General features: G+C 52.9%; 1 protein-coding gene across 1 annotated transcript; it reads left to right on the forward strand.

Moving 5' to 3' along the window:
• The first annotated feature begins 1191 nt into the window (after positions 1-1191).
• On the forward strand, positions 1192-19375 carry GUCY2D (guanylate cyclase 2D, retinal). Its single transcript, XM_010362411.2, has 20 exons — positions 1192-1310; positions 1616-2345; positions 2429-2733; positions 5105-5456; positions 5823-5907; positions 6182-6284; positions 6687-6788; positions 8236-8316; positions 11170-11376; positions 11476-11632; positions 12107-12256; positions 12907-13055; positions 13631-13794; positions 13889-14081; positions 14358-14532; positions 14775-14873; positions 14959-15053; positions 15231-15316; positions 15468-15579; positions 19162-19375. Exons 2-19 carry the CDS (start codon positions 1625-1627, stop codon positions 15553-15555), a joined length of 3312 nt encoding a protein of 1103 aa, XP_010360713.2. The 5' UTR covers positions 1192-1310; positions 1616-1624; the 3' UTR covers positions 15556-15579; positions 19162-19375.
• Positions 19376-26396: the final 7021 nt, after the last annotated feature.

The following is a 26396-nucleotide window of genomic DNA, read 5'->3' on the forward strand; positions in this document are numbered from 1 at the left end:
TGTGGATTTATATAAATACATAATATATAATTGCTATGGCTTTAGAATATATATTTATATAATTGCTGTTTCATATATTATATAATTATATATTTATATAATTGCTGTTTTATATATTATATATTTACATAAATATATAATTGCTATTGCTTTATAATAAATTTGTATATCTTATAGGGCATCTTCCATTATACTCTTCCCTAAAATTGTTAGCTATTCTTGCCATCCGGGCAATTATATTCATTTTCACAACAACCTTCAGATTAAGCAACTGTCCAAGGTCCAAAAATCAGTAAGAGGGACTTGGAACCCAGGTCTGTCCGAGGCCAAAGCTCTTTTTTTTTTTTTTTTTGAGACGGAGTCTCTCTCTGTCTCCCAAGCTGGAGTGCAGTGGCCGGATCTCAGCTCACTGCAGGCTCCGCCTCCCGGGTTTACGCCATTCTCCTGCCTCAGCCTCCGGAGTAGCTGGGACTACAGGCGCCCGCCACCTCGCCCGGCTAGATTTTTGTATTTTTTTAGTACAGACGGGGTTTCACCGTGTTAGCCAGGATGGTCTCGATCTCCTGACCTCGTGATCCGCCCATCTCGGCCTCCCAAAGTGCTGGGATTACAGGCTTGAGCCACCGCGCCCGGCCGGCCAAAGCTCTTTTCATTACTTCCTGAGGTCCTGCCAAAGGGGTGGTTTTCTAGGCATGGAGAAGCAGAGGTCAGGGAATCAAGTGTGGTGAGAGAGAAAAGAGCAGTGAAAGAAGAAAGGCAGGTGTCAGCTTGGTGTGGGTTTGGTCTCTGGGATATAAACTTTGCCAGCCAAAGGATGGAGCTTGAACTTAGCTGGCAGAACTGGAAACAGAAGATTGTAAGGAAAGGGACTGAGATGAGAGTTTCTTCTCCAGGACGGATCACCCACAGCTGCCCATGGGCAGGCGCTTATCACTTTCTGGCTGAGCAGAGCAGTGTGGCCCAAGGCTGAAAGGGGAAACTGCGGCTGCTTTTGTGCAGGGGTGGTGGTGATGAGGGTGATGTGGGGGGCTGGAAGGCATGGAGGGGAAAGGATCTGGCTGACTACCTGGAACCCAGGACAGATCCCACCCCAGAAAGGCGCAGTAGGGGCTCTCATCCTCCACTAGCCCGCCCCTCCCTGCCTAATTAAGGACCCTAATCAGCTTGGGGAGATTAAGGGCTCTGGCCGGCTGTACCCACGCCCCCGCCCTGGCCTGGGCTGGCAAGGAAGACCTGTGGGCGGGCGTCAAAAGGGGGACCGGCCCTGTGACCCCTCACCGGGGCCGTGGGCCCGAGCCCCGGACTTCCCGGTAAGTGTCAGAGGCCCCTCCGCTGGGATAGGGTCGGTCTGAGGGCGCGGGCGAGTCCCTGCTAACCCCTGACGCCTCCAACGGGGGGAGGGGCAAGCCGGATGGGAGCGGGAAGCCGGGGCAGCAGAAGGGGGCTTCGGGGCGGTGTCCTTGGCCCCAGTTAGTCTTCCCAGCCTCCGGAGGGGGCGGTAGCAGCAGAATCATCCCATGGGTTACACGGGCTTGGAGAAACTCTGGGTTACGGGGAGAACCCTAAGGGAGGCCGGGGGTCTCAGTCGCTCAGCCTTCTCCGTCTGTGTTCGCAGAAGCCGGCAATGACCGCCTGCGCCCGCCGAGCGGGTGGGCTTCCGGACCCCAGGCTCTGCGGCCCCGCGCGGTGGGCTCCGGCCCTGCCCCGCCTCCCCCGGGCCCTGCCCCGGCTCCCGCTCCTGCTGCTCCTGCTCCTGCTGCAGCCCCCCGCCCTCTCCGCGGTGTTCACGGTGGGGGTCCTGGGCCCCTGGGCTTGCGACCCCATCTTCTCCCGGGCCCGCGCGGACCTGGCAGCCCGCCTGGCCGCCGCCCGCCTGAACCGCGACCCCGACCTGGCCGGCGGCCCCCGCTTCGAGGTCGCGCTGCTGCCCGAGCCGTGCCGGACCCCGGGTTCGCTGGGGGCCGTGTCCTCCGCGCTGACCCGCGTGTCGGGTCTCGTGGGTCCGGTGAACCCTGCAGCCTGCCGGCCGGCCGAGCTGCTCGCCGAAGAAGCCGGGATCGCGCTGGTGCCCTGGGGCTGCCCCGGGACGCAGGCGGCGGGCACCACAGCCCCTGCCGTGACCCCCGCCGCGGACGCCCTCTACGCCCTGCTTCGCGCATTCGGCTGGGCGCGCGTGGCCCTGGTCACCGCCCCCCAGGACCTGTGGGTGGAGGCGGGACACTCACTGTCCACGTCACTCAGGGCCCGGGGCCTGCCCGTCGTCTCCGTGACTTCCATGGAGCCCTTGGACCTGTCTGGAGCCCGGGAGGCCCTGAGGAAGGTTCGGGACGGGCCCAGGGTCACAGGTAGGCTCCCCTGCCGGGTGCGAGGAGGTCGGCGGGTCCTGCCGGCAGCCGGGCGGCGCCGCGAGCCAAGCCTCTGTCCGCAGCAGTGATCATGGTGATGCACTCGGTGCTGCTGGGCGGCGAGGAGCAGCGCTACCTCCTGGAGGCCGCGGAGGAACTGGGCCTGACCGATGGCTCCCTGGTCTTCCTGCCCTTCGACACGATCCACTACGCCTTGTCCCCAGGCCCGGAGGCCTTAGCTGCACTCGCCAACAGCTCCCAGCTTCGCAGGGCCCATGATGCGGTGCTTACCCTCACGCGCCACTGTCCCTCTGAAGGCAGCGTGTTGGACAGCCTGCGCAGGGCCCAAGAGCGCCGCGAGCTGCCCTCTGACCTCAATCTGCAGCAGGTAGATGGTCCTGGGAGGAGGGAAGAAGGCAAGGGAGAGGGGAGAGGACAGCCAAAGCGGGCAGAAGAGGATGGAACCAATGGAGAAAGAACGACTGGCAGCTCTAGCTGTTTGGAGTTTCCTGGGTAATGCAGAGGCTCTGGCCCTGCTTGGGATCTCTTAGTGTATGGGGATTGCCTCCAGAGAGTAGGCAATGAGACCTCTCAAGTCCAACATCAAGCAGTAAGCTCTAATGAACTGTAAACTGCAAAACCTTTTGCAATTGACTTCAAAGTAAACCCATTTCCACCACCACATACTCCCAGCTGTCTAAAATAAATACTTGGTGTTCTTGAAAGCAGGAAGGAGGGAGGATGCCAATCCAACCTTCATCCTTAGTTCAGAGGTATTTCCTCTGGGGCATCATCTGGTGGTCTTAGCTTTTCAAGGGCCTAGACACCTTGCCAGAAGCAGAAAGTTCCCTGGGTGGATCCAGGGGCAACCTCACCAGATCCATAGTGTATTTCCAACATCCAACTACTACCTAGGGTTCCCCAAGTCCCCAGAATCTCAGTTCAGATCATCTAACTTTACTCCAGCCACAAAGGAGGACTAGAAACCACTATGAGAAGGGAATTTAGATGTCAATGGGCAGTGAATTAACCACCACAAAGGCCCAACTCACAGGGGGCTGCATGAGAGAAGGCTGTGGGTCATAGGGGTTGCAATTTCCCACCAATGCCCCTAGATTCCTCCAAGAGGACTGGAAGTGGCCAGTGGAGGCGGTGTGGTGTGGTGTGGTGCGGTGCGGTGATGGGAACAGTCAGAAGAGAATACAGATTAGGACTCATAGTGAGATGGGATGGAGGGAGGGTCGGCAGTGGAGAAAGGGAGGTTGAGCAAGTAGAGAGAAAAGCCCTTCAGCTCTCAGTAAGTACCATGGCTGTCCTCTCCGCTGCCCAAGCTGCCCGAGCCTCTGAGCTTGTGAGTCACCCTTGATTCCTTGAATACTTCGCCCCCACTTCCAGACATCAAGCCCTGTTACTGTTACTTCCTAAAGATCGTTTGAATTCGTCCACTTTCTCCATCTTTACTGTCACTGCCCTGATTCAGGCCACAGTGCCCCAAGGCCAAATCCCAAAACATAATCTCTCAGATGGTCTTTGCTTCAACACTCACCTGCCCAACACCTTTCTCCACCCAACAACCAGATCAAGCTTCAGAAATCTGACAGATCTCACCCTGTCATGCCCCTGTTCAAAGCCTCACAGTGACTTCTGTTGCCCTGGATAGATGCAGGCCTCTCCACATGGCTTACCAGGTCTCCTGTCTTTCTCTCTCTTCCACCTTCCATGAACTTCAGCCAGACCAAGCTACTCTGGGTTCTCTAAATGTGTCCTTCTCTTTTGCCTCTGAGCTTCTGAGTGTGCTGTGCCCTCTCTCTTGTCCCTGCCTGCCCTGGATAATTCTGACTCATCCCACAGCTCCTTCTGTCCCCAGCCTAGGTTGGAGACACCCATTCCTGTCTCTGTAGCTCCCTCAGTTTCTCTACTTTTACTCATTGCACTGCTTGAACACCCCTGTCTCTTTGGCAAGAAGAAAGGTTCCTTGAGACAGGGTCTGTCTTGTACACTGATACATCTTTGGTGCTCTGCACAGTGCCTGGCTCTCTGAGAGGTGGCAACTGGGAATAATAGAGAGGCCTGATAAGCTCGGGTGGTAACAATGGAGAAGGTTTTTTGTTTGTTTTGTTTTTGTTTAGTTTTGTTTTTTGTTTTTTTAAGGAAAAACAGAAAATAGAGGCCAACCAAAAGATAGGTGAGAAGGCTTTCAGGTGAATGGTAGGTGATGAGATTAAAACTATATTCTGGGCAACTAACAGGAAGAAGAGAAAATCTACAGGTGATGGAGAGTTAGAATCAACCAATGGTCAGAGAGGAGGCTGAGTCCTGAAAAGAGGAACCAGTTAGTGGAGAGAGCAGGTGTGACAGCCAATAGGGGAGGGAGGAAGAGATAGCCAATGGAAAGAGGGGAAGAGTTAGCCAATGGGGAGGGACAAAGAGTTAGCTAATGGGGAGGGAGGAAGAGCTAGCCAATGGGGAGAGACGAAGCATTAGCCAATGGAGAGGAAGGAAGAGATAGCCAATGGAGAGGAAGGAAGAGATAGCCAATGGAGAGGGAAGAAGAGATAGCCAATGGGAAGGGAGGAAGAGTTAGCCAATGGGGAGGGAGGAAGAGATAGCCAATGGGGAGGGATCCTGGGAACAACTAACTGGAAGGTGGGAACAGTGGATACCCTGGGCTTGACCGGCTGTGAAAGAATTGGCATGGCAATTCTGGTCTGTCTGTGGACTGTGACCCCGACCTCTGAGCCCCTACTCTCCTTCTCCAGGTCTCCCCACTCTTTGGCACGATCTACGATGCGGTCTTCTTGCTGGCGAGGGGCGTGGCAGAAGCGCGGGCTGCCGCTGGTGGCAGATGGGTGTCTGGAGCAGCTGTGGCCCGCCACGTCTGGGATGCGCAGGTCCCTGGCTTCTGCGGGGACCTAGGAGGAGACGAGGAGCCTCCATTCGTGCTGCTAGACACGGACGCGGTGGGAGACCGGCTTTTTGCCACATACATGCTGGATCCTACCCGGGGCTCCCTCCTCTCTGCCGGGACCCCGATGCACTTCCCGCGTGGGGGATCAGCACCTGGGCCTGACCCCTCATGCTGGTTCGATCCAAACAACATCTGCGGTGGAGGTGAGGGCGAGCACCCCAGCCCCCACTGAGACAATCCCCATGGACCATCCACAAAGTGGTGAAAGAGAGTGGACTCCTATCCTGTAATCCATCTTCAATGCCCTTCTAGGCCCTCTCCCCGCCCCTGGCTTGCACAGGACCCCTCTCTTGCTGAGCTCCAAAGCCCTCTTGGAAACTTTCTAGCATTCCCAGACTCTCCCCTTTGAGGAATCTATGACCTCCCCCTAGAGGTCATAGGCCTGCCAAATGCTGTACCCCATCCTCCTTTCCTGGAGGGGCCAGCATTTGGCATGACTCCATGCCTCCCTAGAGAAGAGGCCTCCCCGGCATCGCTCCTCAGTATACCTCCTGTCACTGTCCCTTCAGGACTGGAGCCGGGCCTCGTCTTTCTTGGCTTCCTCCTGGTGGTTGGGATGGGGCTGGCTGGGGCCTTCCTGGCCCATTATGTGAGGTGAGTAGTGGAATGAGGTAAGTAGGAAGTGAGTTTGTGCCAGAAATGGAAGTCTGCATCAAAAACAGCAGACTGGGTTCACTCAAGATTAGAAGAGATTTTTCTTGGGGTGAGGGGGTTCTAGTGGGCTGGTGGAGTCCCAATGTCTGGTGTGGGGATGGCTGCCCTCCAGGACCCCTCCCCTGAGCCAGTATTATCCCTCCACCCCATCCCCTGCTGTTCTGTTCTCACGGACCTTGGTGCCCTTGGTGGAGATGACCTCTTTCTCCACCAGGCACCAGCTACTTCACATTCAAATGGTCTCCGGTCCCAACAAGATCATCCTGACTGTGGACGACATCACCTTTCTCCACCCACATGGGGGCACCTCTCGAAAGGTGGGGGAGGCAGGGAGGCAGGAGCCAGTTGTCTTCTTTCTGTAAATTTGGTTCCTTCCCTGGGAAAGTCCCCACCCCAGCTCCCTACTTGGGAAGCCTGATTTCTACCCCAGTTCCGTCCCAAGTCTGAAGTGTAGGGATCAGCACCCTCATCTGTGCAATAAGGGTAACAGTACCTGTCCTGACTACTTTCCTGGGTGGGAGGTGAAGCTCCAACAAGAAAATGAATGTTTGCTTTGTAAACTGTAAAGCGTGCACTTGGGGAGTAATGTCATTATCACCTTCCCTCATTGAGATTCCTTCGCCTCCCATCTTTACATCCCCAAAACTCAGCCTGACCTCAACCCAGGACTCTGACACCAGAATATATTTTGACCTCTTGCATTGACCTCTATCTGCTAGGTGGCCCAGGGGAGTCGATCAAGTCTGGCTGCCCGCAGCATGTCAGACGTTCGCAGTGGCCCCAGCCAACCCTCGGACAGCCCCAACGTTGGCGTCTATGAGGTGAGCCTGACCCCAGCCAGACAGAGAGACAGTAGGGGAAGAATGCTCAGGCCCTGGGCAGAGGGGAGGCGCACTCTCAAGAGGACAGGGAATCATGCCAGATCCTGCAGGCTCCAGGAGATGGGGGATGGGAGCCCAGACAGGATCTAGGGAAAGGTCATGGATCCCTCAAAGGGAAGAACCTAAGAATCTTCCCTCCCCAAGAATTTTTCCCTAGCCACTATCTGAGTGAGGGCTCCTCAAAAGCTAATCACAGTGACCCAGAGACTGAAGGCTGGAGCTGCTGGGGAGCATGCTGGGACCAGCATGTAACCTGGTGTGGCCACTGAGGCCATCTCCTACCCGGTCAGAGCCTCTGGCCCTACCCCTCAGCATTTCCACACAATCCAGACCAGACTCAGGAACAGCAACCACTAGAGGGGGAAAAAAGTCACAAAGAAGTATTAGGGCATAAACTTCGGGGCTGGTAAATCTGAATGTGGTCAAGTGGAGGGGAGATAATGAGAACAGATTCAGAGAGAGCTGAGAGTGCTGAGCAAATCAAGAGAGTAGAAATGTAAAGCTCCTGGGCTTCAGGTCATGGGAGGGAATGCAGAGCCTCCTATCATGTCACCTGGAGATCATCACGGCCAATTCTCAGAGGAGGCACTATTGTCATTTGGGGCAGATTGTCCTAAATTGAATAGGACTACTCTGTGCTTGAAGAATGTTCAGTGTTTCTTGTCTCTGGCCCTGTCCACCAAATGTAGCTCCTAGTTTTTGTGACAATTAAAAATGTCCCCACATTTATTTCCAAATGCTCCTTAGGGGTCAGTACTAAACCCCAATCCCCTTCTAGTCCAAATCCCTTATAAACAGACAGGGCCGCCTGCATAATCAGCGAGATCCAGGGCAAGATAGAAATGAGGGGCTCCTCGTTCATTCAAGATGATGGCAGGAGGTTACTGAACCAAGTTCGGGCCTTTCTGAGCATGAGGCCCTGTGTGACTGCACAGGTCCCATGCCCATGCACCGGCCCTGCCAACAGCTGAGGATGAGGTCCAGCATCCGGTGGGGAGCTCTCTATAGTTCAGTTACTTTACAATAAAGCCTGATCTACCCAGATTCTTTACTCCCAGAACATGCTCTCTCATGGCAGTGGATGGTGATGAGGGTTGTGATGTCGATGATGCTTGTGGTTGTATTAATTCACTTAATAGGACTAATGGTGGGCACCCCTGGGGTAGTGAGGACAGCCATCCATGGCTTCTGAATATCTGTCATCCAGGGGTGGGTCCTCTCCCAGCTGCCTGTGAAGTGGATGGGCAGACATCAAACCCCTTGCTTCAATGCATTTTGTCACATGGATGATACATTCTGGGACAGTGAGCCAATGGAAATGTGGGGGAGGGGTCCATCATGGGATTATAAGAGACTGAGTTCCCTACCCCCATCCTCTTTGCTGCAGGGAGACAGGGTTTGGCTGAAGAAATTCCCAGGGGATCAGCACATAGCTATCCGCCCAGCAACCAAGACGGCCTTCTCCAAGGTGAGACTTGGGCCTGTGATGGGGCCTAGGTGGTCATCGGTTTCTCCCTTCTTGCCTTCTCTTTGCAGCTGGGTACAGAGGTAGGTCTCAGATAAGTGTCCCCTCTGGCTGAGTGTGGTGGCTTATACGTGTAATCCTGGCATTTTGAGAGGCAGATGTGAGGGAAGATCACCTGAGGCCAGGAGTTCAAGACCAGCCTGGGCAACATAAAGAATCCCCGTCTCTCCAAAACGTTAAAAATTAGCTGCGTGTGGCGTCACATGCCTGTAGTCCCAGCTACTCTTTGGAGGGTGAGGTGGGAGGATTGTTTGAGCCCAGGAGTTGGAGGTTATCGTAAGCTGTGATCATACTACTTCACTCCAGCCTTGATGACAGAACAAGACCCTGTCAAAATTAAGAAAAAAAAAAGTTGTTTCCTTCACCCTGGAGTAGGCTTTCATTATTCTGTGTCACACCACTAGTTCTTTCCTTTGATCTTGTTGCAATGTGCAATTGTATGTTTATCTGTCTGCCTGCTTGTTTCTGCCTCTCTTACTGGACTGTAAGCTGAGTGAGGGCCTCCTCCTTCCCCTCCATTGTATTCCCAGCACCCAACACAGTGTCTGGAACATTAGAGAGATGCAGTGAATGTTTGTTGAGCAAACGATAGAAAATAAAAAATGACTCACATCTGTAATCCCAGCACTTTGGGAGGCCGAGGTGGGTGGATCACCTGAGGTCAGAAGTTCAAGACCAGCCTGGCCAACATGGTGAAACCCCGTCTCAACTAAAAATACAAAAAAATTAGCTGGGGGTGGTGGCGGGCACCTGTAGTCCCAACTGCTTCAGGAGGCTGAGGCAGGAGAATCACTTGAACCTGGGAGGCAGAGGTTGCAGTGAGCCGAGATGGTGCCATTGCACTCCAGCCTGAGTGACAAGAGTGAAACTCTGTCTTAAAAAAAAGAAAAGAAAAAAATGAGTTTCCGGTTCTGTTAGGCCACTTGTGCAGAATAACCCTAGACGTTCTGAATGAAGTGGAAAGTTGGCAAGGAGGCTGTAAAATGGCTTATTCTGGTCCTTACAACCTTAATGTCTCCCTTTATCTCCACGCCATACAGCCTGGGCCTGGCCTCCTTCCCTGATTCCTCTACAGGCGCTCTTGGTCACAGATGCAGTGACTTAAGTGGACTATGTGTATGGGGGGGTTAATGAACTTGATCACCATTTAACACCAGGTGTTTAAAATGAAAAGTATCCACCAAAATTATCCGACAGGTGCAGTGGCTTACGCCTGTAATCCCAGCACTTTGGGAGGCCGAGGCAGGCGGATCACAAGGTCAGGAGATCAAGACCATCCTGGCTAATATGGTGAAACCCTGTCTCTACTAAAAATACAAAAAAATTAGCTGGGTGTGGTGGTGGGCGCCTGTAGTCCCAGCTACTTGGAAGGCTGAGGCAGGAGAATGGTATGAACCCAGGAGGTGGAGCTTGCAGTGAGCCGAGATCGCACCACTGCACTTTAGCCTGGGCGACACAGCAAGACTCCGTCTCAAAAAAAAGAAAAAGAAAAAAAAATCCCCTTATTGGGCATGTGGACCAAGGAAAATCTAGAAAGGGTACCAGTCAGCCAGCTAAGCCACCTTTTTTTCCAGCATGCCCCAATTGTGAGGTCACTGCAGAGCAGTCAGTCCTATCTTCCCTAACTTGGGGAGGGTGGGAGTCTCAGACCTGATTGACACAATGATGTAACACCAAGCACAGCAGCCACCGGCTTGGTTGCAGGCACAAGCCATTTCTGGTGTCCTTTGAAAGTGGCACAGCTTCAGGCCAGGCACGGTGGCTCATGCCTGTAATCCCAGCACATTGGGAGGCCGAGGTGGGTGGACCACCTGAGGTCAGGAGTTCAAGACCAGCCTAGCCAACATAGCGAAACCCCGTCCCTATTAAAAATACAAAAATTAGCCAGGCATGGTGGCACACACCTTTAATCCCAGCTATTCGGGAGGCTGAGACGGGAGAATCGCTTGAGCTCGGGATGTGGTTGCAGTGACCCAAGATTGGCCAGCTGCACTCCAGCCTGGGTGGTAGTATAAGACTATCTGAAAAATAAATAAAGAAAGAAAAGAAAAGAAAGAAAGTGGCATAGCTCCTCCCTGGTTCTCCCAGCAAAGGCTGTTAAGTCAGAAGGAGAGGATGGTGGTTCCAGGAGCTTGTCCTTCATGAGCTGTTTCCCTTAAGACCCAGGCAGTTCAAAGTTTTATGGTTGGGGCCAGGCATGGTGGCTCAGGCCTATAATCCCAGCACTTTGAGAGGCTGAGGTGGGAGGATCATTTGAAGCCCGGAGTTCAAGACCAGCCTGGGCAATATAGCAAGGCCCCCATCTCTATAGAAAAAAATGTAAAATGTTGTCTAGGCATGGTGGCACAAGCCTGTAGTCCCAGCTATTCAGGAGGCTGAGGTCGGAGGATCACTTGAACCCAGGAATGCAAGGTAGCAGTGATTTATGATCATGCCGCTATACTCCAGTCTGGACAACAGAGTGAGACCTCGTGTCTAAAAAAAAAAAAAAGGCTTATGATCAATAAATCTGAACCTGCCTGGGTCCTGATCCCCAATGCAAAATTGTCTTTTCATTCACAGCATTAGGCTAAACCATACTTGGTATCCGAACAGTGGCCTTTGACTATATTGTTTTTTCCAAAAAGAGAACTGTGTGTAGAAGAGACCCCCCCTACATACCCTATCAACCATTTCATCCACCATTTGTACAAATCTCATCTTCTGAGTCTGGATACTCAAAAACAGATCTTGATTAACAGCGCCTCCCCGCATTGCCCCTGGGCAGAAAATGCGAGTCAACTATCCCCCTCTCAGCTCCAGGAGCTCCGGCACGAGAACGTGGCCCTCTACCTGGGGCTCTTCCTGGCTCGGGGAGCAGAAGGCCCTGCGGCCCTCTGGGAGGGCAACCTGGCTGTGGTCTCAGAGCACTGCACGCGGGGCTCCCTCCAGGACCTCCTCGCTCAGAGAGAAATAAAGCTGGACTGGATGTTCAAGTCCTCCCTCCTGCTGGACCTGATCAAGGTGTGTGTCGAGGGGTGGTGGGGTGACGTCCTGGGGCCAGGGATGGGGAGCAAGGGAACCAAGCAGGCTGAGGCTGCCTCTTACCCTACCCATTCCAAGGGAATAAGGTATCTGCACCATCGAGGCGTAGCTCATGGGCGGCTGAAGTCACGGAACTGCATAGTGGATGGCAGATTCGTACTCAAGATCACTGACCACGGCCACGGGAGACTGCTGGAAGCACAGAAGGTGCTACCGGAGCCTCCCAGAGCAGAGGGTAAGAGTCCCCTGCGCAGAGGAGCGTCCACCGGGATCCCCATTATTTCAAGGGCTTCTCCCCTGCTTCCTCCCTACCTCCGCCCTCGCACTCTCTCCATCCCGCATCCACCAGACACAACTGCTACAGAAAAAGATCTCATGGCCTCTGAGAGGGTGGGCTCTGTGACTGAGGAGAAGGGGCTGCTGGGGGCGGGACTTGTGCCTGAGCTGCCTGCAGCTGGGTTTGCTCTAACTGGAAGTTTGCCTGAGGGTAGGGCTTGTGCTCAAGAGACGGAGCCTTCCCTGGGCACCACCTTGTCTGAAGGGCAAGGCCTATTGGTGAGGGCCAGGCTTTCTCTGAGACAGCTCCTAGAGATAGTTGTAGGACTGGTCTCAGGCTGCAGGGTTGGTGCTGTCTGGCTGCCAGCCTGGGCTTTCTGGTGAGGGTGGGAGTCTTTCCTCAGCCGCCCCACAGCCCCTTCCCCATCCCCAGACCAGCTGTGGACAGCCCCGGAGCTGCTTAGGGACCCGGCCCTGGAGCGCCGGGGAACGCTGGCTGGTGACGTCTTTAGCTTGGCCATCATCATGCAAGAAGTGGTGTGCCGCAGTGCCCCTTACGCCATGCTGGAGCTCACTCCCGAGGGTAAGGCTGCCCTGTGCATAGAGTTCGGGCCAGAAGGGCACCCTGCAGTTAGAACAGAGCCAGCCTCACTCTTTCCTCTAAAGCAAAGCCCAGTGATGAAACTCAATTATACGGAGGCCCCTTAAAGCTGGTGTCTGCGGGTCCCGGTGCAGAAAGCCATGCATGGCCAGGGTAGGGAGGGTGGTTCATGAGGTCCCAACACAACAGCTTCCTCTGTCTTGATCCTGGACCCAAACTGCTCCCACAACTGACAGAGCAGACTCTTCTCTGTTCTCAGGGGTCCCTGGGAGGAGCAGGGGAGGGGGAGTGGGTGAGGGTAGTCCAATCTGGTTCCAATCTACATCCCTTCTCCACAGGACTCTGAGCAAGCTACTTGATCACTTATCCCTCACTTGTCTTACGTACAACAAATGTTAGTTTCTTTGCCTATGTCCCCTCTTACTGACCCCCAGAGTTCAAGGTCCTCTTGTTCCTCCTAGCAACCCTCTCCCACACCGTACTCTCCCTCCACACACACACACTGAAGCTCTGATGGAAAGAAACCCCTGCCAGGCACCCCCTCCCACATCTTGGTCTTCAACAGTCAGGCCAGGGTCAGAGGCAGCTTGTGTTCTAGGGCACTCCCCCTCACTGTCCCCTCATGCCTCCAGAAGTGGTGCAGAGGGTGCGGAGCCCCCCTCCACTGTGTCGACCCTTGGTGTCCATGGACCAGGCACCTGTCGAGTGTATCCACCTGATGAAGCAGTGCTGGGCAGAGCAGCCGGAACTTCGGCCCTCCATGGACCACACTTTCGACCTGGTCAGGGGCTGGGAGTGGGCAAGGACTGGGCTGGCCTCTGGGATCCCAGATGCTTGTCAGCAACCTGAGACAGCTGCAGGCAGGCAGGCTGGCAGGACCTCTGGCCTTCCAGGCTGCTTCCTAAGGAGTAGCCTGAGGACTCGGGGTTTGGTGGGGCAGAATTAGAATGGAGGCTGTGGAGGCCTTTGGAGTGGGACATGGAGTTCTGTCTGGGTGGGAGGAATATTCAGTTCAATTCAAATAACACTGATTGAGAACCATGTATGTGCTTGGCCTCCTGTGACAGAAAGACCCTTGGCCTGGGAGTCCAAGCATTGAGCTGGGTCCAGTGCCCTGTCAGTTACTAGCTGAGAACAACTGCCCTCTGGGAAGCCTCATTTCCCACGTGCCTCCTAATCATGTCTGAAAACACAGTGCCTAGCACCCCAGGGGTGCTTGACGAATAGTAGATGAATGGTGGTGGGGAGGGGGGTGTTCAGAGTGAACAGCCCCATGAGAGGGCCCATGAGGGGGGCATGAAAAGGGCATGGCAGCCCAGGTCTTCAGCAGCTTCACCAGCTTCCTTCTACTGCTAGTTCAAGAACATCAACAAGGGTCGGAAGACGAACATCATTGACTCGATGCTTCGGATGCTGGAACAGTACTCCAGTAACCTGGAGGATCTGATCCGGGAGCGCACAGAGGAGCTGGAGCTGGAAAAGCAGAAGACAGACCGGCTGCTTACACAGATGCTGCCTCCGTGGGTACCAGTGGGAAGGGGTGGGCTGGGAGGGCAGCTGGAGCCCAGCCAGGCAGAGTGGCCCCCAGGTGACCTCACTGCCTGCTATCCCTAGGTCTGTGGCTGAGGCCTTGAAGACGGGGACACCAGTGGAGCCCGAGTACTTTGAGCAAGTGACACTGTACTTCAGTGACATTGTGGGCTTCACCACCATCTCTGCCATGAGTGAGCCCATTGAGGTGGTGGACCTGCTCAACGACCTCTACACGCTGTTTGATGCCATTATTGGTTCCCACGATGTCTACAAGGTGGAGTGTGTAGGGGACAAGCCCTCCTGACCTTCAATTCAGCTTCACCAGCCTGCAGCCCGGCCCTTCCTGCTCAGCCCCTAGACTACTTGCCCAATCAATCTTCTTTCCCAGACCTCCTGTCCCTTATTTATTCCTCCAGTCCCCAGCTCAGTCCCTCCACTAGCAAGCTGGTTCTGCACTAACCCCAGGTGGACCCTGTAATAAGAGGCAATCGCTTCGTGTACAGGGGAGGAATACTCAAAAGGGAATTCACACAACTCCTTCTTCCCCCAGGTGGAGACAATAGGGGACGCCTATATGGTGGCCTCGGGGCTGCCCCAGAGGAATGGGCAGCGACACGCGGCAGAGATCGCCAACATGTCGCTGGACATCCTCAGTGCTGTGGGCACTTTCCGCATGCGCCATATGCCTGAGGTTCCCGTGCGCATTCGCATAGGCCTGCACTCAGGTAACTCCTGGGTCTTCCCAGGCTCCAGCCCGTCTCCCTCTTTAGGGCCTGGCTCGAGATTTCCTGTAAGAGGAGGCAACTCATGGAGTGGAGAGTGGGGCTTACCTTGAAGAGAATGCGCTTAACAAGGCTTATTTGGGGAGCTGGTGGAGGTTATGGGTGCGAAGATCCTCCAAGGCCCTACCTAGGTGCAGACCAGCTGCCGGTCCTACTAGCCCCGCCAACCCCCAGCGTCTCCACAGGTCCATGCGTGGCAGGCGTGGTGGGCCTCACCATGCCGCGGTACTGCCTGTTTGGGGACACGGTCAACACTGCCTCACGCATGGAGTCCACCGGGCTGCGTGAGTGTGACGGGGACAAGATGGGGAGGTGGAAGGGGCACACGGGAGGTGAGTCCCGAGCTCACGGCGTCCCCCACTGCCACAGCTTACCGCATCCACGTGAACTTGAGCACCGTGGGGATTCTCCGTGCTCTGGACTCGGGCTACCAGGTGGAGCTGCGAGGCCGCACGGAGCTGAAGGTGAGGCAGGACCCCGACCCCTCCTGGGGGCCCCGCCCTGTCCTGAGGCCCCGCCCATCCCGGGCCATGGCTGCAACCTCAGCTCACCCTTCCTGACCCGGTCTCCCAGTTCCATCCAGACCTCGAGATCCCCCACCCCAGTCCGCCTAAATCCTTCCCTCTCCCATGTCTCCCCAGGGCAAGGGCGCCGAGGACACTTTCTGGCTAGTGGGCAGACGCGGCTTCAACAAGCCCATCCCCAAACCGCCTGACCTGCAACCGGGGTGAGTGGCTGGCCTCCGTGGCAGGGCGAGGGACGAGGGACGGCTGCTTCCGGCTCTGTGTCTGACTCCCAGCGCGTGAGGCAGCGATGACGTGGGCCCTGCCTCCCACGCCCCATTCCCCTTCCCTGAGGTCACCGCCCCCTCCTTGCAGGTCCAGCAACCACGGCATCAGCCTGCAGGAGATCCCACCCGAGCGGCGACGGAAGCTGGAGAAGGCGCGGCCGGGCCAGTTCTCTTGAGAAGTAAGGCCCGGCCCCGGACAGGTGCTGCCCCCTCCGCCCCCACCCCAGCTGCCCGTCCCCTCTGCTGCCTGCAGAACGTCCCACCCAAGCCAGGTGTCCCAATCCCTTTCTGACTTAAGAGAGCCCAGGCTGGTTCCTAAACCCCGGGGCTTCCCCTGGCAGGCAAGCACCCGCTGCAGAAATTTTGGCTCAGTAGGTCTGGAGTGGCCTGGGAATCCAGGCTTAGGAAACTCTATAATTGGGGCCTTCTGTGGCCCCTTCCCTGGCCCTATCTCATCCCCATCACATAAACCTGGCTTCCCCAGAAGCCTCACAGGCTGTGCATTGCACAGGAGACAACTCTAGGGGGCAGCAGTCACCAGAGGACAATGTGAAAGCAGAAGCCCTGCTCACTCCCCTCCTGCAAGAAACTGACCCGTGACCCACTCCTTCCAAGATGAACCCCCATGACCCCTTTCCTCAACTTCCCTCTGAGATATCCCTCTTTTCTTCAGGATTGTTCTGGAAGGTCCTTTTCCTGAAAGTTGCTGCTATAGGTGACTGGAAGTCTGGCGAATGCTGGTGGACTCTGCCCAGCTCTGCCTCAAAGGATTTTGGGCCTTTACAAGAGCTGGTTGCAAACCAGCCACGTGACCTTGGGAAAGTGTCACGCACTGTCTGCTGTGATCCCCTCAGTAGCAAAGTGAGGGGTGGCCTAAATGGTTCCCATGGCCCCTGTGCCCCTGACAGCTGGGTGGCCTGTGGCCCTCAGCACCAAGTAACCCTGAGTCAACAGGGGATGTGAGGGTCAGGGATTCTCCGCTTCCCAGTGTCTCTCAAGGGCCCAGGAAGGAGGATCTGGGATTGATGCCCCAACCCCAGAGGAAGTGGAGTTCTGTTCCACCAGAGCAGGGTTTGTCACATGGCCTGAGGGGGCAAGGGCTTCTGTTCAGCCTCAAGCTTCATTCCTATCTCCATCTCCCACCAGTCAGAAACTGGCTCCTTCTTTTGTGGCACAATCAGGTAACGCCCAAGTGCAGAGAAAAGCTTGCTTCATGGCTTTGGGGAAAGGAAATTGCACCACACCTTGACTAACCAGAACACCCAAAGAAGAGCAGCATTCTCTGTTTAACTGGGAGCTGCTGAGCAAGTAGTTGGACAGAAAATCCTCTCTACTTAGCATTTTTTTTTTTTTTTTTTTTGAGTCTCACTTTGTCACCCAGGCTGGAGTGCAGTGCAGTGACACAATCTCGACTCACTGCAACCTCCTCCTCTCAGGGTCAAACGATTCTCCTACCTCAGCCTTTCGAGTAGCTGGGATTACAGGCACCTGCCACCATGCCTGTGTAATTTTTGTGTGTGTGTGTGATTTTAGTAGAGATGGGGTTTCACCAGTGTTGCCCAGGGTGGTCTTGAACTGACCTCAAGTGATCTGCCCACCTCAGCCTCCCAAAGTGCTGGGATTACAGGTGTGAGACACCACGCCTGATTTCTGCTTAGATCTTCGCAACAATTACCAATGCCCTGTCCTGGCAAGTCCCCAGCTGAAGTTTCCTTTGTGAAACTCCGACCTTCTAGAGCCTGGGCCTTGGCACATTTGACTCTCAGTGTCTGTCACCATTGCTACAGACCCTGGAAGAAGTTTGCAGCAGGCTAGGAAACCACCTAGGCTGCCACCAGAGGTAGTGAGTGTCCAGTCCCTGGAGGGGTGAAGGCAGAACTGGAGACATCATTGACCAGGGATACGACAGTGAGAGGGAATTCTGGAACTAAACCTTCACTACGCCAAGTGTGCTTGGTGGGCCAGGGTCGGCATTGCCTGCGAACTCGTTAGAAATGAAGGATCTCAGGGCCCCACCCCAGACCTGCTGAGTCAAGATCTCCATTTTAACAAGTTCCTGCAAAACATTGACATGCTCATTAAAGTTTCTGAATCATAGAACTAAATCACCCTAAGATCTTTAAATCTTAGAATCTCTAAGGTCTCATAAAGACAGGCTGGACACTAGACACAGAACTTGTTTTGTTTGGCCTAGGGAGTGTTTCATTTTGAGCTAACATTTAAAAATCAAGAGCCTCCACATTTTAAAAATGTATAGCACATTTCCCCTTCTCTTGAAATCGGAAGCCTCACACGGAGTTTGTGTCACCACTTAACCACATTCTGCTGCAGCTAAAGAGTAACAGTCCCCTTTATCCAGATGTCACCACTCCCCACAGACTCCAAGACACCAAGATTTTCTGAACATTCCTTTATATCCCTTCCTGGTGCCTGTAGACATTGAGCTTGGGACTCCTTAGCAGGTATTAGGATTATAGGGGCTCCTGGAGGGGGCTTTGCCTTTTTTTTTTTTTTTTTAAACTGATTCATAACTTCCACAAGCTTAGTGGTGGTCCCCTCCTTCCTAAAGGTAAAGGAAGAATGTATCAAACATCGCAAGTCCAGCACTTGTAAGTTCTGGTTACCTAAGGTAATGTTGCTAGAGAGAGCAATTTAGCGCAATTTTAAAAATATTTTAAATTGCGTTTGAATATGATGAATTAAAGATTAAAAACAAAACCCAGACATGCACACACACAAATTTTTTAAAGTTATTTGCATTCTTGAAGATTTTTCTTAAGATTTTCTCTGTACTTAGGTCCCAGGGATTGAAGAGCAGATTCACGTCTCCGGCCTTGGGCCTGACCACGTGGATAGAGCTCTCAGTCTCCTGTCTCTTCCCTCCGATACCCAACCCTCCTGCCCTTCCGCTTCCTTCCCTCTATCCCTGCCTGCAAGGGCCTGGAGTAGTTAATGGTGTGAGATTTCAGCAGCCTCAAGGAAGAGTCCAGGATTCTGTGCAGAGAGATTAGCTGGGACAGGCTCAGGCAGGGCTCCTCCCAGAAGCAGAGGAGGATGAGCCAGAGGGCAGACGCAGTTTGAGGTAGAAGTGGAGTGGGCAGGGCCGAGCTGGTTCCTTCCCAGCTTCACTCAGCCTCCTTCCCAGGCTGGCCTCGAGCTCAAGTGACCAGATGTGATGGGGAGAAGAGCCCTGACCCCTCCCCAGCTAGAAGAACTTGGGGAACCCCCACCCCAGAGTTCACAGATCTAGTGGGAGAAGAGAAGGGAAAAGATGAAGCCTCAGCCTTCTCTCTGCGCCTCAGCCTCTCCTTTCTCTGTTCCTGTCTCCCTCTCTGCCCTATTCTTCTCTCTTTGTGTCCCCACAGTCCCCTTTCTGCCTGGCAGTCTCTCCCTGCCTTTCTCTGCAGTTTCCATCATTTCTCTGGAAATCTCATTTCCTGGACCCAGTCAGTTATCCAGTCTCAGGGCTCTGCTGACTCGAGTTCTCCCCACACTATTCCTGGGGACTGGCAACTCCCAGTGCGTGAGAGCACCAGGGCCTGGCTTGGCACTGGGCATCCCCCACCTTCAGATGTGTTTACACTCCCTCTGCCAGCTGGCCTGCGCCAGGAGCCCACACTTGGGATTGTCCTTGCCTTGGAAATGGCTCTGTAGCTGGCAGAGCAGTGATGGCCAAAGCAGGGACCTCTCATAGCTGCTGCTTCAATCCACAGCAGAGACTCTACAACGTGTCCCGGGGCTCACCCGGCGCCTTTTTTTTTTTGGTGTGTGCTGCTCCTCAGGTTCTGGGCCCTGCTCCCTGTCCCATCTGCAGTGGACTCCCGGTACTCCCTTTGAGGAGGTGGGGTGAACTGCTCCTTGGCAGGGATTTGTGACACTGCATTGCTGGGCTGTGTTCCCTGGGCTCTTCTGGACCTTGCACCGTGGATACCAGGGCATGTGCCGTGGTATCTGGGCCCTGGGAGGGTGGCTGAAATAAAGGCGTGCTGTCTTCCATGTTGTGGTGTGTGCTTCTTTTAGCCCGAAGGGGTAGTCTTGACACCCCCATCTCTGGAATGCTCAGCCGTGGCATTTCCAGGGAGGGTTTCAGATAGGGTTGAACCTTAGAGATGGCCTGAAGAGGGGAAGTCGCTGGGGACAACAGCTCCCAGGAACTCCTCTGCTCAGACAACCAGTCGGGGAAGTCTCAGGCCTCTCAGGCTGCTGGAAAAGACCAGGGTCTCTGATGCTTTTGAGGTGGGTGATGTGACTTCATCCCTTGATTGTATGCAGGAGAGAAGAAGAGAAGGACAGAGCTTATCTATGCCATGACTCCATGACCCATGGACCATAACCTACAACCACGGGAGCCAGAGTCCAAGACTGAAGGAACAGGGCCCCCAGATGGGAAAGGTGAGGTCCACTGGTCTCTGGGCAGGACCTCACCAACAACCCACACTCCACCTCTGACCCCTCACAAACCTGCCCCTGGAGCTTTAGAGCAGGAGAGACTATTCCAAAATCACCAGTGGGTGACTGGCCCCTAAGTTTTCTGGGAGCCCAGCTGTTCCTGTGCCAGGCCCGATGTTCCAGACAGGATGACCTGTAATGGACATCGGCTGTTCTGCCTTCCTACATCCAACCTGCTGGGCATCAGGCAGCCATCTGTGCCTCATTCTGGCTAGAACTGACTGCTGACTTTCCCCTTCAGGCCAGCCCAGTCATTCCGTTCCTCTGGCCTCAAAGACAGACAGGTGAGCTGGGCCAGGCTGATGAAGCTCGGTGCTGGGACGTTGTTCAAAGCCATGGGGAGAAATTGTCTTCTTGGGGATTGCTAAGAGGAGGGGACATTGAGCGATCCTTGCCACCACAAAGACACAGCTGAACTGGCAGATGGAGGGAGACTAAGGCCTGATGGCTACTGTTTGAGCTGGGATACCTCACTGAGCCTAAAGCCAAGTCCAGCTGTTTAAGCAACACGGGCCAGCAAATTATTTTCTCTGCATTAGTCAGGTTGCGTTAGGTTCTTTCTTTCTTTTCTTTCTTTCTTTCTTCCTTCCTTTCCTTTTTCTTTCCTTTCTCTGTTTCTTTCTTTTCTTTTCTTTTTTCTTTTCTTTTCTTTTCTTTTCTTTTCTTTCTTTCTTTCTTTCTTTCTTTCTTCTTTCTTTCTTTCTTTCTTTCTTTCTTTCTTTTTCTTTCTTTCTCTTTCTTTCTTTTCCTTCCTTCATACCTCAAAACCCTCACGATGGCTGGTCACAGTGGCTCATGCCTATAATCCTAGCACTTTGGGTGGCTGAGGCAAGAGAATCACTAGAGCCTAGGAGTTCTAGGACCAACCTGGGCAACATAGCAAAACCTTGTCTCTACAAAACACAAAAATTAGCCAAGCATGGTGGTGCACACCTCTGTCCCAGCTACTGGGGAGGCTGAGGCAGGAGGGTCACTTGAGCCTGGGAGGTCAAGGTTGCAGCGAGCTGAGATCACACCACTGCATTCCAGAGTGAGACAGTCTCAGACAAACAAAAACCCTCGTGATGTTTTCATAGTGACGAAATATTGGTCCATTTGATTACAATGTGCTGATGGCTGCAAGTTCAACAGGAGGCTTTCCCATATACTCCACCTCCTCACCCAAACCACTATGCCAAGCAGACACCTGTCCATAGCCACGCACTTTATGGCCTCGCTTCAACATCATTACCTTTGTCACTGGCCAGCATGTCATCTCCTAGGCCTCTCTCTCAGCCCTGATCACCCACTCCCAAGCTGCATGCCTCCATCAGCATGTTCTTGTTGCAAATATCAACCAGGGGCCACCGAGGCCACAGGGGGCCACTGAGGCCACAGGGTTTCTCCTGCATTGACTGGCTAGTCCTCAATCACAGTCTCTGGGGTCACCTCCCCCAGGGCTTAGCCTTTATCCAAGGATATAGAGACGGGCACCCAGAGCTCCTGCCACACTCTCTTCCAGGGCAGGGGTGAGGGCGGGGAAGGTCGGGGCCCCAGTGGAAACAAGACCTGAGGGACTGCATACCCAGCTTTGAAGGTCTGCACTGGAAGGCCCCAGCCTGCTTCAGGCCCTGAAAGGGCAACGAGGAGGGTCCAGTGCTGAGCCCTTATCCTCAATGATGCCAAGGGGTGGAAGACTTTCTGGCCCTTGGAGAAGAGGCCCAGCCATGGGGTGGCTGAAATGGATGATCTCAGATTATCTCAAGACCGGAGCTCATCCCAGAAACTGGTCCTTCCCTGAGTAAATGCTTCCCAGAGAAGGCCAGAGGACATGCCTGTGATGATGCAGCTCTCCAAGATGCTCCTCTGGGAGCCAGAAGGGAGGCAGAACCAGAGGTCCTGTGCTCCTCTTTTGAAGAAGGGAGAGGTTTAAGGCCATCAGCATGCTGAAGAGGGGAAGCCAGTACTATGAGGGAGACATGGGATGGGGTGACGGGGAATGAGGCTCCTGCGTCCAGTGGGGATAGATCCAGGCACAGGGGAGGGATTGCCTCGGATGGGAAGAAGGGAAGCCTTTAAAAGGATTAGAATAGGACAGCTTGGGCCTGGGAGGAGCTGCAGATTCCAGGACTTTCCATCAAGGGTTTCTGTTTTTTCAAGAAAGTGGAAGGTGAGGTCATCTTCTGAGTGTGTGGGAGAGGGAGAAGCACTATTTTACTTGCTACGTGCTAGAAACCGGGCTAAGCACTTCATCTGATAAACCTCATTTGATACCTTGAGAATCTCGCGAGGCATGTGCAGTTCGTCATTTGTATCCACGGGTTCTACATCCTCAGATTTTTTTTTTTTTTTTTTTTTTTTTTTTTTTTTTTTTTTTGATGGCGGGGATGGAATCTCACTCTATTACCCAGACTGGAGTCCAGTGGCATGATCTCAGCTCGCTGCAACCTCCGCCTCCCAGGCTCAAGCGATTCTCCTGCCGCAGTCTCCTGAGTAGCTGGGGTTACAGGCGTGTGCCACCACGTCCAGCTATACATCCTCAGATTTAACCAACAGCAGATAGACAATATCTAAAAAATAAAACAAAAAATAACAATACAACAATAAAAATAATACAAATAAAAACAATACAATATAACAACTATTTGCATAGCATTTATATTGTATTAGGTAATCTAGAAAATATTTAAGGTACACAAGAGGTTGTACTTAAGTTACATGCAAATACTTCTGCACCATTTTATATCAGGAACTTGAGCATCCTCAGATTTTGGTATCCAAGGGGGTCCCAGAACCAATCCTCTAAGGATACCCAAGGAAGCTGTCTATTACACTTCTGTTTTACAGATGTTAACACTGAGGCTTAGAAAGGTCGTTTGGACTGCCCAAGGTCACAAAATCTACTAAATGAGCATCAGGACTCTACTATTCCCAAGTCGTAAACTCTACACTATTAATAAAGAGGCAAGAACTGATGGGACCAAGTCCCTGAGGAAATAGAAGTAGCTCTGGACAACAGAAGGCAAACTTCTTCCTCTGAGCCAGGAGCAGGAGTAGGAGAGATGAAGTCCACAAGTTTTGTTTGTTTGTTTGTTTGTTTGAGATGGAGTCTCATTCTGTCACCCAGGCTGGAGTGCAGTGACACGGTCTTAGCTCACTGCAACCTCCACCTCCCAGGTTCAAGCAATTCTCCTGCCTCAGCCTCCCGAGTAGCTGGGATTACAGGTGTGCGCCACCACACCCAGCTAATTTTTGTATTTTTAGTGGAGGCAGGATTTCACTATGTTGGCCAAGCTGGTCTTGAACTCTTGACCTCAGGTGATCTTCCTGCCTTGGCCTCCCAAGATGCTGGGATTACAGGCGTGAGCCACCACGCCTGGCCAAGTCCACAAGTTTTTAATGGGAAGAAAAGGCTGCCAAAGAGCTTCCTTTCTGGCGTCATCAGGGACAAGGATGTCTGGCATGATTCAGATAAGTGGACAGGGAGTCAGGTGAGAGTTTGAGGGGTCTTTGGTGAGGCTAGGGGACAGGGAGGGAGCTCAGTGGGGAGGGGGTCTCTGTGGAGTTCCAGATCTCCCAGGTCTTCAGCCTGCTGGAACCCAGGGTCCCTGAGTGTGGAGACACTGAGGAAAGGGCCACTCTCTAGTGTCAAGCATTCTCGGCCTCAAGGATCCAGCCTGCAGCATGAGAGGGCAGTAATAATCCAAACAGCAACATACACAGGAGGGACATCACAGGGCTGGGGGCAGTGGGTGGGTGCACAGGGAATGTGGAGGTGCCAGAGGCCTGAAGCCCATGGCAGCGCTGGGGCCTGTTCAGCCATTGCCAGAAGCCAGGGTGCCTTTCCCCGACCAGGGAAGATCCTGCCACTAGCCAAAGCTAGCTGAGGCCTTGGACGCATTGGCTTTGCCTGTTTGGAAAATGTATAAGGGAATTACCAGATGGCTGAGAGGAGGCAGCTCTTCACCCAGGGCTGGGGGTTCTCACATTTGCAGAGGCCCCCACACTGCATGGTTCTTTTCTTTAGCATGGCTCAGCAGCCCCAGAGCAGGGGTCAGGGAGGGGAGTAGGGCTTAACCAGGGGCATCTGGGGCAAGACAGGGTGGCAGGAGGATTTAAGGAGTTAGGGAGAAAGTGAGGAAGTGCCTCAGACACTCGTTTTAAATCTACCGCCTGCAAGAAGTCTTCCTCAAATCACATGGGGGATATTGATTTTGTTTTCTATTACCCAGAAATGGTCTCCCCATCGTTTCTGAGAAATCCGCACTATCTCACAGCTCACTGGCATTGCCAACTTGCCTCCAGTGGGCACAGCCAGCCTAGCATCTTATATAAACCCTCCCCAGTGGACACAGGAAATTGGACCAGGGTGGGTTCCTGTCCCAAACTGGGTGGGTGAGAGCCCTTTGCTGGGGAACTTGGAGTTGTTGCAAAGACACTCCAAAACCATCTGTCTACCTCTTAGAGAATCCATAAACACGATCTGTTATGGCATTCATTCTCTGCCGTGGGAACTGGAAACAAAAAACTGGAAGAGACAGAGGACAAAACAAACACGCAGAGAAGAGAGAAATGGAGAGAATTTCCTAAGTTCTTACAACACTCCAGTCTCTGCCTTTGGCTACCTCTGAGGCCCTGCTCGATCCCTGGCATTTTGTCCTTATAATAAATTCTCCTCATTGCTTAAGTTCTCTCTATTCTCTCTGTAGAGAGTAGAGAATTCCTTACAAACTTAAGAGTCCTAATTACTCGAATCTCCCCAACCGCTAGAGCATTTCAGTCCTGTCTCCCTTCTGTGATGGATCCACTAGTGCCCTGGGCCATATTTTACCTTGAAGATGACACTAGGGGTTTCTTCTTTCCTTGGAGACAGGGTCTCACTCTATCTCCCAGGAGAGAGTGCAGTGTACCATCATTGCCCACTGCAGCCCTAACCTCCTGGGCTCAGGTGATCCTCCCACCTCAGCCTCCTGAGTAGCTAGAACTACAAGTGTGCACCACCACAACTGGCTACTTTTTTTAATTGTTATTTTTACAGAGACAGGGTCTCACTATGTTTCCCAAGCTGATCTCAAACTCCTGGGCTCAAGTGAGCCTCTTGCCTCCCAAAGTGCTGGGAGTATAGACAGGAGCCACTGCACCTGGCCCCCCCAACTGTTTTTTAATTAAAGGAAAGTTTATTCTTTTTGTACAAGTATCTTCAGGTACTTATAATTTTACAGTTTATATTTATACATATAATTTTAGATGATTAAGAAAGGGATCCATTTTATAAGTTGAAGAGGTCAAGATGAAAGTATTTTTCCTTTTGACATATGGTTTTAAAGCCATGGTCTTTGCTATGAGAATTAAAGCTCCAAATGAAAGTATGGTTCTGCATTCTACAGGAGAAGTTGATTTTCTTTTGTTTCCAGCAAAGCTTTCAGCCCCCAGCCTCCACCATGGCACTAACTAGCTATACATGAGTGACTGGAACACACCTCTCTACAACTGGCCCAGTCCCCAGTAGGTATGTTTAAAGAGGCTGTCTTTTAGGACCCTATAATAAAGGAATCCTTTATCAAAGGACATGCCCAAACCAGGTGCAACAATCCCACAGACTCTACTAATGCATACTTTATTGCCAGGGACAGTGACATTCATGGAGAGCAGAACAGAATCCTCCTCATTTCCTAGAAGCAGCCAAATTCTCAATCTCTTCCAAAGGGAATGAAGATCCAGCATGCTCCTCTGCCACTCCTCTCATGAGCAGGTAGGAGAGTGCGCACTCACTGGGCAGAGCCAGAGAGGAGGGGCAGCCATCAAGGAGAAAGAGGATGACGCTAGGTTTCATCTTCTATGTCAACTTCAACCAGTTGGTTGTGCCTGTCTAGAGTGCTATGATGACAAAGATTCTGAGGCCACTTTCAGGTTCAAAAAGAATTCATGGGTTGATTAACAATGTCTGCCATGGGCATGGATTGGGGAGGGGCTGAGTGCTCACCATGTATATTCACTGACCTTGCCACACATACAGCACACAGCTCATTGCCATCCCTGTAGACACTCGTAAGGCATACTTGTTGAATGAATACATGACAAGAATGATTATCTAAGGGACCCCTTAGGTGGGATGAGTGACAGGGATGCAGCACATGAAAGGGGTGAGGAGGAACGGAACAGATAAGACAGAGACATGTGATGCTCTCAGTTCAGGAATCAAATACACAGGTTTGAGAGACCTCTGTATTCATCAGGATGCTTCTGATCTAAAGCGTTTCAATTTTCTTGTAAAGGAAACATTTGCTTCATGTAACCAAACAAAAGAGACCAAGAATAGGTCTTGCTTCAGGTATCGGTGCATCCAGGAGCTCACGCACCGTATCTCTACATGCTACTCAGCTGTGGTTTCCTCTGTGTTGTCTTCATTCTCAGGGGGGCTCTCCTGAAATGGTCACAGAAATAGCCAGCAACCATTTCAAGGCTTGCATACATACTATAATCTTAGCAACTAAAACAAACAAACAAAAAATCCCAGGGCTGATTTTTTTGTTGTTGTCTGTTTGTTTTTAAAGATGGGGTCTTGCTCTGTTGCAAGTGTACAGAGTGT

This window comes from Rhinopithecus roxellana, chromosome 19 (genome assembly GCF_007565055.1).
Source record: "Rhinopithecus roxellana isolate Shanxi Qingling chromosome 19, ASM756505v1, whole genome shotgun sequence".
Classification (NCBI taxonomy): Eukaryota; Metazoa; Chordata; class Mammalia; order Primates; family Cercopithecidae; genus Rhinopithecus; species Rhinopithecus roxellana.

Excerpts from the sequence above, each read along its gene's own strand:
- GUCY2D (XM_010362411.2), top strand. The coding sequence starts at position 1,625 with ATGACCGCCTGCGCCCGCCGAGCGGGTGGGCTTCCGGACCCCAGGCTC. Across the intron at positions 13,795-13,888 it reads CTTACACAGATGCTGCCTCC|GTCTGTGGCTGAGGCCTTGA; the intron begins GTGGGTACCAGT and ends TGCTATCCCTAG. Across the intron at positions 15,054-15,230 it reads GAGGCCGCACGGAGCTGAAG|GGCAAGGGCGCCGAGGACAC; the intron begins GTGAGGCAGGAC and ends ATGTCTCCCCAG.